General features: G+C 39.0%; 1 protein-coding gene across 1 annotated transcript in view; it reads right to left on the bottom strand.

The window, feature by feature from the left end:
• LRRC69 (leucine rich repeat containing 69) overlaps positions 1-13,563 on the bottom strand; it is a 110,257-nt gene that overhangs the window by 60,819 nt on the left and 35,875 nt on the right. Inside the window, exons 2-3 of the mRNA XM_032422030.1 lie at positions 8,850-8,976; positions 5,294-5,366 (exon numbers count right to left, since the gene is read on the bottom strand). Of these exons, the coding sequence (XP_032277921.1) occupies positions 5,294-5,366; positions 8,850-8,976 (200 nt within the window). The remainder of the gene's footprint in view (positions 1-5,293; positions 5,367-8,849; positions 8,977-13,563) is intronic.

Below are 13,563 nucleotides of genomic sequence, written 5' to 3'. Positions count from 1 at the left end.
TGCAAAGCAAAGAATGAAAATATATAATAATCTCAAGGCCCAATGTTTTGAGATTAAAGTAATAACAGAATGAGGTGATGTTTCTTAGACCATTAAAAAAGGGGGCCTGGAGGAAGGAAAGTGGTCAGAGCAGGTGAAGGGGACTGGGGGAAGACTACAAACCTGACAAGAAAAGTCATGTGAACAGATGAGATTGACAGGAAGAACAACAAAAAGGGCAGGAGAAGAGAGAGAAGCAGCAAATGGGAAAGATTCTTGAGAAATGTGAACATCTGACAAAAAAAAACAAAAACAAAAAAGGCACCTAGAAAAGGCATGAATAGAGAAACAGGAGATGAACCAGGTTAACAAGGAATCTTTAAAGGTATGGGAGGAGAGAATTTCAAAATTAAAGAGATGGTGAACACTTTAAATGTTAAAGAGAGGTAATACAAACAACCCTACTAGAACCAAAAGCAGGGTCATAGACTACAAAGCCGCTATTTAAAAAATCTATTGCGCTTCTAAACTATAGCCATAAAAATTGGAAAAGAAAAGCTCTAAAAACTCCATTTACAGTAACATAAAAAAAAAACCCACCATAAAATAGTTAGGAAAACATTTAACAAAGGATAGGAGAGAACTCTATACTGAAAACTGTCAATTATGACTGAGAAAATTTAAAGGAGCTCTAAATAAAAGTAGGGTTATGTCTTGTCCACATATAAAAAGAAACAACATTGCTAGGATGCCACTTCTCCACAAATTGATCTACAGTTCAACTTAGCGCAAATAAAAATCTTTTTTAAAGATTTATTTATTTATTTGAGAGAGAGAGAGAGCGCACAGCGGGGACAGGGAGAGGGAGTCTGAAGCAGACTCTGCGCTAAGCACAGAGCCCCATACTGGACTCAATCTCACGACCCTGAGATTACAACCTGAGCTGAAACGAAGAGTTGGACCCTCAACTGACAGCACCACCTAGGCGCTCTCCCAAATAAAAATCGTAAAGTTTCTTTGTGTAAAAATTGACAAATCAATTTTAAAATTTACATGGATATTCAAAGTACCTAGTGTGACCAAAACTATAATAAAAAATACAGTCAAAGGACTAGTATTAACTGATTTCAAAGCTTACAGTACAGCTACAGTAATTAAGATAGTATTTAGAGAAATTATAGAAAAATAGATCAATGCAATAGAAGGGAGAGTCCAAATAGACATATAAATGGTCATTTGATTTTGGGAGTGTCAAGGCAACTCAATTAAGAAAAGACAGTCTTTCAACAAATGGTGCTAGAACAACTGGATAAACATATGTGGAAAAATAAACTTTGACCATTACCCGACATCACACACAGACATTAATTTGTGATGACTCATAGACCTAAATATAAAAACTAAAACTATAAAGTTTGTAGAAGAAAATATAGGATAATGTGGGAAAAAAGTGAACTTTGACTATAACCCCACACTATGCACAAGCATTAATTTGAGATGAATCATAGACCTAAATATAAAAACTAAAACTATAAACATTGTAGAAGAAAATATAGGATAATATCTTGATAACTTTGGGGTAAGCAAATATTTCCTTAAAAGGCCACAGAAAGCACTAATCTTAAAATAAAAATATTTATAAATTGGCCTTCATCAAAGTTAAAAACTTCAGTTCATCTAAAGGTACTGTTAAGAAAATAAAAGGCAAGCCACATACTAGAAGAGATATCTGCAATACATACACTTATCAAAACAGCTGTATCCAGAAAGGATAAGGAACTCTTAAAACTCAATGCTAAGAAAGAAAAAAAAAAACACAAATTTTTTTCAATGAAAAAATACTTGATACAAACACTTCACAAAAGAAGACATAAAAATAGGGAATGAGAACATGAAAAGGTGCTCAACTGTCATTAGACATTAGGGAAATGCAAACTAAAACTACCAAGAGATATGACTTCATATCTACTGCAGTGGTTAACATTTTAAAAACTGCTGGAATGTAAAATGGTACAACCACTTTGCAAAACTATTGGCAGTTCTTAATAAATTAACATACGCCTATAATCCTACTCAATGACTCTACAACTCTACTCCTAGGAATTGAAATGAAAAATAAATTAAACATATGCCCACAAAAAGATTTCTACAAGAATATTTATAATAGCTTAATTCATAATAGCCCCAAATGGGAAATAATCCAAATGTCCATGAACAGGCAAAAATAACTTGTGGCATAATTCATGCAATGAAATGCTACTGGGGATAAACAAAAGACAACGAATTGCTGACAAATGCAACAGTAAGGTGAATCTCAAAAAAAAATTTATGCTCAGCAGTAGACACAAAAGAATACAGACTGTATGATTCCACTTATTTAGTTCTAGGACAAGTAAAACTAATTTGTAGAGGTAGAAATAGAATAATAGTTGCTTATGAGAGGTAAGAATTCAGGAAGTGTACATGAGGAAATTTGTGGATTGAAGGAAATGTTCAATACCTTATTGCTGTGTGTACATTGGTCAAAATTCAATGAATGGAACACTCATGATTTTTGTGTAATTTGTATTCAGCAGAGAGAAAAGGCCATTAGATTTGATTGCCCAAAGGATACTAATGGTCTTTAAAAATAAAATAAAGTAGAATGAAGTGGAAAAAAAGATAATTTTAAGGGGTTAAGTAGAAAACAAAAGCAATAGACAGATGGCAGTTTAGAGAAATTTGACTATAAAAGAGAGAATGAGGGAGCAAGAGAGAAAAGGCAAGAAGTAGACTTTGTCTTAAGGCAAGATAAAGAGGCTGAAAAGAAGGGAATGAGGGAGCCAAATTTCTTGGTAAAATAAGGAGCAAAGTCATTTGCAGAGAGCATATAGGGTCAAAACTGGACAACCCAGCATTAAAAGAGAGTGAAAGTGTGTGGAGTAGGTCCTGTGAAAAAAAGGACAAGGAATTTTCTTCACTAACCACTGTTATAATCACAACTCTAATTGATTCTACTCTGAATTACTACTATGGCAGTTGGTTTTTCATTTTGTCCTTATTCCAAGGCGTAAAGCTGAGCTCAGAGGCTACTGTAAATAGCCATCATTCATTGGTTGACTAAAGAGCAGAAGGGAAAACAAGTATGTGTCATTGTTTCCATTTCCAGGAGCAGGGAGAACTTTCACTCTTCCAAGAGAAAACTACAGGAAGCATACTTGCAGCTTCTCCCTGCCCCCCTTCCTCTCCAGTAGGCTGAAGAATAACTTCACTGAGTGGCGAATTTGGAGAAAGAACTGAGCCCACTGTCTTAGTCCCTTCCTTTCTCCCTTTCTTTCAGAGAGATTCTGTCCCCAGGATGCCCACATTCTCCTTTTCCTTCTGTGGCTGTGCAGCCCTGCCCAAGACAGAGTTGTTTAGGGGCAAAACTCTCTCCTGTCCAGGTTTGACTCCAAATCCATGAACCAATACTCTGTAGTTTAAGTAAGCCAACAAACAGAACTCTCCCCCTCCCAGATGCTAAACAAATGGAGAAATAAGATATGGGATTCGGAAAGAAGGGAATCACACATCAGTATAGAGCTGACACGAACATTCTCAGGCTCCCTACCAATCCTCCCCTGAATCAAACATACCCACCCAGTCACAGCCTTTCCTCCTAAGGAAGCTGCTTACTCAAAGGCAGAGTAAAAAGAAGACACCGAGCCATGTACACTCAATGCTTTTCCCAAATTCACCAGTAAGTCAATCTTTCATCTCTAAAAAGGGAGGAACAAAAAGAAGAATAAAAATAACAACCCATAATAAGAAAAGCTAACATCCACTGAGCACTTAATATGTCCCAGGCTCAATCCTAAATATTTTTGACGAATTTGCCTATTTAACTGTCAAAACAACACTATGAATAGCACTATTATTGTCCTCATGCTGCAGCTGAAGACACTAACGTATGGGAAGGTGAAGAAATTTTACCAACATCAGAAAATGGAATCCAGCTTGAGGAAGTGACCAATCAGCCTACATATAGGACAAAGCCAGAATACAGACAATCCAGAATTATCTATAAAATAGTGTAGACTTATATATTTTGCAATCCTACATTTTTCAGTGAAAGATTTCATTTCATATCATCTTCTAACATGTCACTATAGATTTATACAGTTCTGTGACTATCATACTTAATACTCAAATCAGATCTAAGCTTAATAAACTGTGAAATCATAATATATTACAGCTGAAAAGGTTTTGAAGTACATCTACTCAAAATTTTTCCTTTAGAGACAAGAAAGCTAACGTGCAGTTAAATTACTTGACCAAAGTCGTAAGGCTAGCTGCACAAAGATATGACCTAGTTTGCCAGATCTTCTCCTTCTTCATTATATCATTGATACACAAATCCATTGATAAGCCAAATAAATGAAAGAGCAAGCAAACAACTTTGGCATTTTCATTGTTATAAATAGTCTTCTTCAAAAATTAGATCACTTAAAATTTTTTCTAGTCACTCTGGCTTAAAACATTACTTTCTCTGTGAAAATCTCTCTGGGAAGCATAATATATTGACTAGAAGTATAGACAAGTGAATTGGAATAGATTTTAGGTGCTGCACAAATCCCTTTGTTAAGGACTGTTCATAGTTCTGTATCCTTTAAAAATCTGGATGCTCTTATGTTGTAATACATCTGTTTCTATTCAACAGGCAATAAAGAGAGTCTCCAAAGTCAAGTAAGCCCAAGTAGGTTTCTCTCCATCTGTCAGAGGAAAAACCCAAGAGAGTGTTTTGCCTGCAGGAGGACGAGGCCCTCAGCTGGCTCAAGAAAGCCACTGTAACGGCAGCCCATCTGTGCAGATGCGCAGGATAAGATGTGCAGCATTTTGTTGTTGTTGTTGTTGTTAATGATAATAAAATGTGGGGGTTTTTAATGAAAATGCTATCTTGATTTTCAACACTTTGCTTTTACATTACCTTTTCCATCAAGCTGAAAATGGTTTCCAGTACTTTATGAAATAAAATTTAATGTCCCCAATTCTGTATCAGAGCAAACTCCAAGAACTCCAGAGTTAGGAAATCAATAATGCAATCAACTTTAGAACTTTAGGTTTCAAACCCCCACTTTTACACTTAGACCACCACGTCATGCTATTTCTCATCTCCCTGAAGTGTTTCAAGAATCGTCTGCTTAAAATTAGTGGCTTGTCTCAGTCCTTCATATGCCTCTTTGCCATGTACAAACCCCACAGGGACTTGAGGCCAGGCAATGAGGTTGAGGTTCAGATGGCCAGGGTGGAGCTGGTGAAGGGATGTTTAACCAAGTCTCGCTATAAACAAAATTACCTGCTGACTTCTTGAGGAATCCATGTGAGCTGATTGTTGTTCAGATTAAGCAGAATCAAATTTTGTAAGCCATCTGTTGGAAAATAATTTTGGTTACGTTAGCTATCTCTTAGAGAATAACTTGTAGCCACTTTTCTATATACCGTTGTTTTCCTTCTGGTTTCTTGCCTTGGTCAAGGCTCTTGGGGTTGCTGGTGACAGATACCCTCTTAAACTAGCTTAAGCAAAACAGGGGGACTTCATCACCAAATTAAAAAGCTAAATCACAGCGCCCAAGAGCAGAGAGCCCAGCCAGGCTCACCACGAACTGGAACCAGAAACTAAGTGGCATCTGAACCCAGGGTTATTTTGTTTTAGTTTTAACTCACAAGGGCTGTCCCATAAATGTTTGTTGAGCGAATAAATGAAGTCCAAAGAGTCCTCCTTACTGGCGGCATTCACCCATCCATCAGGAAAACCACGCGGGCAGAGCGGTCTAAGGCGCCGGCCACCAGCACCCTGCCCCGGCGCGCGACTGGGGAACGTGAGTGGGCAGGCCCCCGTGAGAGAGCCCGGCACATGCGCGCACACTCACGCACGCACGCGTACCACCGTCTCTCCGCACGCATGCACACCTGTTAGGCTCTGTGCCCCTGTGCATGCGCCGCAGCCCCACCGCTGCGCAGCACCTCGCGCAGGTGGCCCACGACAGCGCTCTTTGCAGCAGCGCAGGAGGAACTCCCTGGAGGAGGATGAAGGGGACATTAAGTGTGTACAAGTGTCCACGCAGCTCCAGGGCCAGCGTGACCTTGAAGAGGGACGAGTAGACGCGCTAGCACGTGGCGCGAGGACTTGGGGATCTTCTTCACCAGAGGTGCGAAGGAGCTGAGGCACTCTGCCGCATTTTGTGGGGAATAGGCCCTCCTCGGCCACTAACCTCTGCGCAGAGCCCAAGGCAAAGTGGACGGACTGGGGGCCTGTGCACTTGTCCTTCTTCCCGGCTTGTCGGACTGGCAGCACTGTGTGTCGCACATGGCGTGGTCCGGCACGCCTCTCCTGCGCGGAATTCGCAGATGGTGCTATACTGCAGGCCGGCCGGGGGGAGAAGGTCGTGGTGTGGCTCGCCAGCAGCTCATTGAGGTCCATCTCCCGAGGCAGCACCCCCAGCCCCTTGAACTCGAAGTCGGTGACTCAAGGCAGCTCCAGGTACACCTCCACGGCAGGCTTCTCTCTGCCAGGCTTGGCTATGGCTGTGCCGGCCGCCCAACACACTGGGCCCTTAGCCCGTGGGGGTGGGGGGAATCATATTAATATAAATGCATGTGTAATGCAACATGATTATAGGCTCGTATGTGTGTATTGGCTGTGTATGCATATACATAGGCCTTTCGTTGCTCTTGGTAGTCACAGAAATGCTCATGCCTGGGTCTGCTGGGCTTCTCATGCTTCTTCTGAACCACTGAACCAAGTTGTGATATCCAAGGACACACACACCATGCTCCAGGCTAATACTCTATCTCCCCCAGGAGTTTCTCAAAGTCCAGTAGATATATTCTCAGGGCGTCTCTGCAGAACACAGAGTTTTATTTCTCATTACAGCTTCTCTCAGCTTCATATTTATATTCTCTCTCTCTCTCTCTCTCTCTCTCTTTCTCTCTCCCCCCTACTCCCATCTTTCCCCCACTCCCCAGGCTTTCTCTTTTGAGCAGATTTTCTCTAATTTTCCATAAATTCATAGCCATCCTACAATTCCTGTGTTTGAATGTTCACAGACAGGGTAGACAGTTCTCAAACTGGGATGCCTACAGGAACTAAGAAGATAACTCAGAACATTGTAGTGGCCCTGGAGGGAGTGTACCTGGCAGGAGTGTGTAGAATTGGTGAAGACCTGCCTTATCTAACAGGGCAGTTACCATTCAGCCAGCTCCTGGCCATTGCTATCATGTGGGAATGTGATTCTGGTGTTGCCTAGTCTTTCTTTTTTAAAACGGACAAAAAAGGGAGAGATCCAATTTTTTTTAATGAACTCTTCTGATTTGCAAGTTTTGGTACCCTAATTCAAATTTTTTAAAAGGCAATCAAAACAGAACCAACTTATTTGTGAACCAGTTTCAGCGCACAGGCCACCAGTTGCAACCACTGTCTTAGTTCATATGATTAGCTCAGACCAGTTACACTGTTTTAGACTCCCATCATAATTCCCAAGAAAGAGACTAATATTGGCCTATCTTGGGACACAAGTCTAGCCCTGGCCCAGTCTAGCTCTGGTCAGGGGCACTGGGTCATGTAATACATGCTGGATAGTGCTCAACTCCCTGATACCAAACTACTTCTGCTCTTGGATAATAAGGACACAACATAAAACATATTCTGTGTCACTCACATGGGCTTTTCAAAGTTCAACAGCCCAAAACCAAGAAATACAGAAACTACAGACATCCAAGGGCACTGTACACAGGTTACATATATTTTATAAACCTCAAATTTAAGGACACATGAGAAAAAAATTTTCTTTATGGAAACCTAAATTAGCATTAATTAGATTGCTTAATATTATTTATATAAGTTGGGTTTTACCTAAGTTTGTCCCCTCAATATGGTTTATAAAATAGTTTATAAAATTGTGTTTGTTTTCAGGCCCTTAATTTTTTTCTTGTGTAAACTGTTTTCCTCCTAAGTAAACTGTAATTGAACCCTTAATCTATGGCTTTGCATATATAATGTGCATAACCATCAATAAGTGTTTGTTACAGTTCTTATTTTGAAAAAATATTTCTCCAAGATACATGATTTAAGATTTTAAAATAAAGAGATCATACTAAGTCTATTTGTGCTATTTGCCAAATACTCCTCTAACTTATCACCCCATGCAGTGATATCCTTAATAAATGCTGCTTGATGGTGACAGTGATTGTATCTAGCACCCATGTCTCAAAAGTTCACATAACATATCTTTAGTTTTACTAATAGAGGCAAAGACATAGAATGATGAGGTGCTGTACGTGAGTCAATGAAGCTATAAAAATCACCTAGATCTTTGTCATGTGTTTTGTCCTTAAGCCCGCTCTACCTATATTAAATAGGAAGAATGTCCTGTTGAACGGAGAAGTTATAAGTTGAAAAGAAACACCAAAAAAAATGCCAATTATTGGATCTCATATTTTTTCTTTCAAATTCTCCTGATTTTAAACTTAGCATCTTGATCAGATATTGTAGCTTAATATTGAGATAATAAAAAGTGTAAAGAACAAGAAGAGCTTTTCTTGATTTGATTTTCAACCACTTTCCTCTCAGGCACAGGGAAAGGGCCTCCAGATTCAAGAGTCAAAATGTACACTGATTCTGAAAAGGGAAAATTCACTAATACTAACTTGTTTTCTTAGGTCCACATTAGAGATATATACAATACAATGGTTGAAAAAAAAGTCCCCCAAATTCCTTAATTTCAAGAATAGTGTATAAATATCTGCAACAAAAAAAGATTAAAAGGTAAAATTTCTTTTTTTACTTTTTTACTTGTTCAATATAAGAAGATTAAGTTTGATCCCATAATGTTGCTCTTCTTGGACTAACTTACCACATGCTTCAGATGCAAATTTACAAATCTTATTTCCAAATAAATGAAGCTTCTTCAGGGATGTAAGGTATTTCATCTCTTCTGGAATTTCTTCCAAAAGGTTGTTTCCCAGATTTAGTACTATCAACTGTAAACATATAGAAATTTAATGAACTCATGCATTATTCACCTTCAAATGAGATGAAGAAATCATTAAGAACTTTTGTTGATAACTTTACACCTAGAGGAGTTAAAAAGAGGAACAAATGAATCCTAAAGCCAGTAGCAGAAGAGAAATAATAAATATTAGAGCAGAAATCAATGATACAGAAACAACAACAACAACAACCCAGTAGAACAGATCATGAAACCAGAGCTGGTTCTTTGAAAAAGATTAATAAAATTGATAAACCCCTAACCAGTATTTATCAAAAAGAAAAGAGAAAGGACCCAAATAAATTAAATCGCGAATGAGAGAGGAGAGATCACAACCAACGCCACAGAAAAATTCTATGCCAACAAACTGGGCAATCTGGAAGAAATGGACAAATTCCTAGAAACATATAAACCACCAAAACTGAAAGAGGGAGAAATAGAAAACTTGAACAGACTGATAACCAGCAATAAAATTGAATCAGTAATCAAATCTCCCAACAAAAGTCCAGGGCAGGATGGCTTCCCAGGGGAATTCTACCAAACATTTAAAGAAGAGTTAAAATTCTTCTGAAACTGTTCGAAAAAATAGAAATGGAAGGAAAACTTCCAAACTTATTCTATGAGGCCAGCATTACCTTGATCTTAAAACCAGACAAAGACTCCACTAAAAAAGAGAACTACAGGCCAATATGCCTGATTAACATAGATGCAAAAATCCTCAACAAAATACTCGCAAATTGAATCCAACAGTACATTAAAAGAATCATTCACCACGATTAAGTGGGATTTACTCCTGGGTTTCAAGGGTGGTTCAATATTCACAAATCAATCAGCATGATACACCACATTAATAAAAGAATGAATAAAGGCGCCTGGGTGACTCAGTTGTTAAGCATCTGCCTTCGGCTCATGTCATGATCCCAGGGTCCTGGGATTGAATCCCACATCGGGCTCCCTGCTCGGCGGGTAGCCTGCTCCCTCTCCCACTCCCCCTGCTTGTGTTCCTGCTCTCACTATCTCTGTCTCTGTCAATTAAATAAATAAAATCTTTTTTAAAAAAATAAAAGAGGGGTGCCTGGGTGGCTCAGTCGTCAAGCATCTGCCTTCGGCTCAGGTCGTGGTCCCAAGGTCCTGGGATTGAGCCCCGCATCGGGCTCCCAGCTCCGCGCAAGGCCTGCTTCTTCTTCTTCCACTCCCCCTGCTTGTGTTCCTGCTCTCGCTATCTCTCTCTGTCAAATAAATAAAATCTTTAAAAATAAAAAAATAAAAGAATGGATAAGAACCATATGATCCTCTCAATAGATGCAGAAAAAGCATTTGATAAGTACAGCATCCACTCTTGATAAAAACCTTCCACAAAGTAGGGATAGAAGAACATACCTCAAAATCATAAGAGCTGTATATAAAAGACCCACAGTTAATACCAAACTCAACAGGGAAAAACTGAGAGCTTTTCTCCTAAGGTCAGGAACACGACAGTGATGTCCATTCTTACCACTATTAAAATAGTATTAACATCAGCAATCAAATAACAAAAAGAAATAAAAGGCATCCAAATTGGCAAAGAAGAAGTCACTATTTGCAGAAGACATGATACTCTATGTAGAAAACCAGAAAGACTCCACCAAAAAATTGCTAGAACTGATACATGAATTCAGTAAAGTCTCAGGATACAAAATCAACATACAAAAATCTGTTGCATTTCTCTACACCAATAATGAAGCAACCGAAAGAGAAATCAAGGAATCAATCCCATTTACAATAGCATCAAAAACCTTAAGATACCTATGAATAAGCCTAACCAAAGAAGTAAAAGATATGTACTCCAAAAACTATAAAACACTTCTGAAAGAAATTGAAGATGAGACAAAGAAATGGGAAAACATTCCATGCTCATGGATTGGAAGAACAAATATTGTAAAAATGTCTATACTACCCAAAGCAATCTACACGTTTAATGCAATCCCTATCAAAATACCACCAGCATTTTAAAATTTGTATGGAACCACAGAAGACCCGAATAGCCAAAGGAATCTTAAAAAAGAAAAGCAAGGCTGGAGGCATAGCAATTCTAGACATGAAGCTATATTACAAAGCTGTGGTGATCAAGACAGTATGGTACTGGCACAAAAACACATAGGTGAATGGAACAGAACAGAAAATGCCAAAGTGGACCCACAAATATATGGTCAACTAATCTTTGACAAAGCAGGAAAGAATATCCAGTGAAAAAAAAGACAGTCTCTTCAACAAATGGTGTTGGGAAAACTGGACAGCCACATGCAAAAGAACATGGACTACTTTCTTACACCATACACAAAAACAAATTCAGAATGGGTGAAAGACCTAAATGTGAGACAGGAAACCATCAAAATCATAGAGGAGAACACATAGAGGTAACCTCTTTGACGTCAGCCGTAGCAACTGCTTACTAGATACATCACATGAGGCAAGGGAAACAAAAGCAAAAATAAACTATTGGGGGTGCCTAGGTGGTGCAGTCGGTTGAGCATCTGATTTTTGGTTTGGGCTCAGGTCATGATCTCAGGATTGTGGGATCGAGCCCTGTGTCAGGCTCCACACTCAGTGCAGTGTGCTTGAGATTCTCTCTTCCTCTCCCTCTCATGCTCTCTCTCTCAAATAAATAAATAAATAAATCTTTAAAAAAAATAAAAAATAAACTATCGGTGGGCACCTGGGTGGCTCAGTTGGTAAAGCGACTGCCTTCGGCTCAGGTCATGATCCTGGAGTCCCGGGATCTAGTCTTGCGTCAGGCTCCCTGCTTAGCAGGAAGTCTGCTTCTCCCTCTGACCTTACCCCCCTGCATGCTCTCTCTTTCTCTTTCATTCTCTCTCTCAAATAAATAAAATCTTTTAAATAAATAAACAAACTATTGGGACTTCATCAAGATAAAAGCTTCTGCATGGTGAAGGAAATAATCAACAAAAATAAAAGGCAGCCTATGGAATGGGAGAAGATATTTGCAAATGACATAACTTGTAAAGGGTTGGTATCCAAAATATATAAAGAACTTATGAAACTCAACACCCAAAAAAAACAAAAAATCCAGGTAAAAAATGGGGAGAAGACATTAATAGACATTTTTTCAAAGAAGACATACAGGGGCGCCTGGGTGGCTCAGTCGTTAAGCGTCTGCCTTCGACTCAGGTCATGATCCCAGGGTCCTGGGATCGAGCCCCACATCGGGCTCCCTGCTCCGCGGGAAGCCTGCTTCTCCCTCTCTCATTCCCCCTGCTTGTGTTCCCTCTCTCGCTGTGTTTCTCTCTGTCAAATAAATAAATAAAATCTTTAAAAAAAAAAACAAAAAAACAAAGAAGACATACAAATGGCTAATAGACACATGAAAAGATGCTCAACATCACTCATCATCAAGGAAATACAAATCAAAACCACAATGAGATACCACCTCACACTAGTCATAATGGCTAAAATTAAAATTAACAAGTCAGGAAACAGCAGATGTTGGTGAGGATGCGAAGAAAGGGGAACCCTCTTAAACTGTTGGTGGGAATGCAAACTGGTGCAGCCACACTGGAAAACAGTATGGAGGTTCCTCAAAAAGTTAAAAATAGTATTACCCTATGACCCAGCAATTGCACTACTAGGTATTTACCCAAAGGGTACACAAATATTGATTCAAAGAGATACATGCACCCTGATGTTTATAACAGCATTATCAACAATAACCAAATTATGGAAAGAGCCCAAATGTCCATTGACTGATAAATGGATAAAGATGTGGCTAAATATACAACATAATATAGTCAGCCATAAAAAAGAATGAAATCTTGCCATTTGTAATGACATGGATGGAGCTAGAGAGTACTATGCTAAGCAAAATAAGTCAGTCAAAAAAGACAAATACCATATGATTTCACTCATATGTGGAATTTAAGAAACAAAACAGATGAACATAGAGGGGAAAAAGAAAGAGGCAAACCATAGAGCATACTATTAACTATAGAAAATAAACAGAGTTGCTGGAGGGAAGCTGGGTGGGGGGATGAGTTAAATGCATGATGGGTATTAAGGAGGACACCTGTTGTGATGAACACTGGGTATTGTATGTAAGTGATGAATCACTAAATCCTAAACATGAAACTAATATTACAAGGTATGTTAGCTAACTGGAATTTAAATAAAAACTTGGTAGAAAAAAATAAAGTAGTCTTATTAGGTATGCTGCATGAAAAATTAAAATGGTAAGATACAAGAAAAGTGCATGTCAGAATAAAAATATTGGAATGGAAATGACCAATGTTGGGTGGAATGTGGTGAAAATAATGTAGTAATTCAAACCAGGGAAAGGCCAACAAAAGTGACTGCTGTTAAAAATAGCATCATTAGAGGCGCCTGGGTGGCTCAGTTGGTTAAGCGACTGCCTTCGGCTCAGGTCATGATCCTGGAGTTGCGGGATCGAGTCCCGCATCGGGCTCCCTGCTCGGCGGGGAGTCTGCTTCTCCCTCTGACCCTCCCCCCTCTTATGCTCTCTCTCTCATTCTCTCTCTCTCAAATAAATAAATAAAATCTTTAAAAAAAAAAATAGCATCATTATGTT

Source organism: Phoca vitulina, unplaced genomic scaffold (assembly GCF_004348235.1).
Source record: "Phoca vitulina isolate PV1807 unplaced genomic scaffold, GSC_HSeal_1.0 scaffold25, whole genome shotgun sequence".
Lineage (NCBI taxonomy): Eukaryota > Metazoa > Chordata > Mammalia > Carnivora > Phocidae > Phoca > Phoca vitulina.
This window is presented reverse-complemented; position numbering and strand designations above follow the sequence as displayed.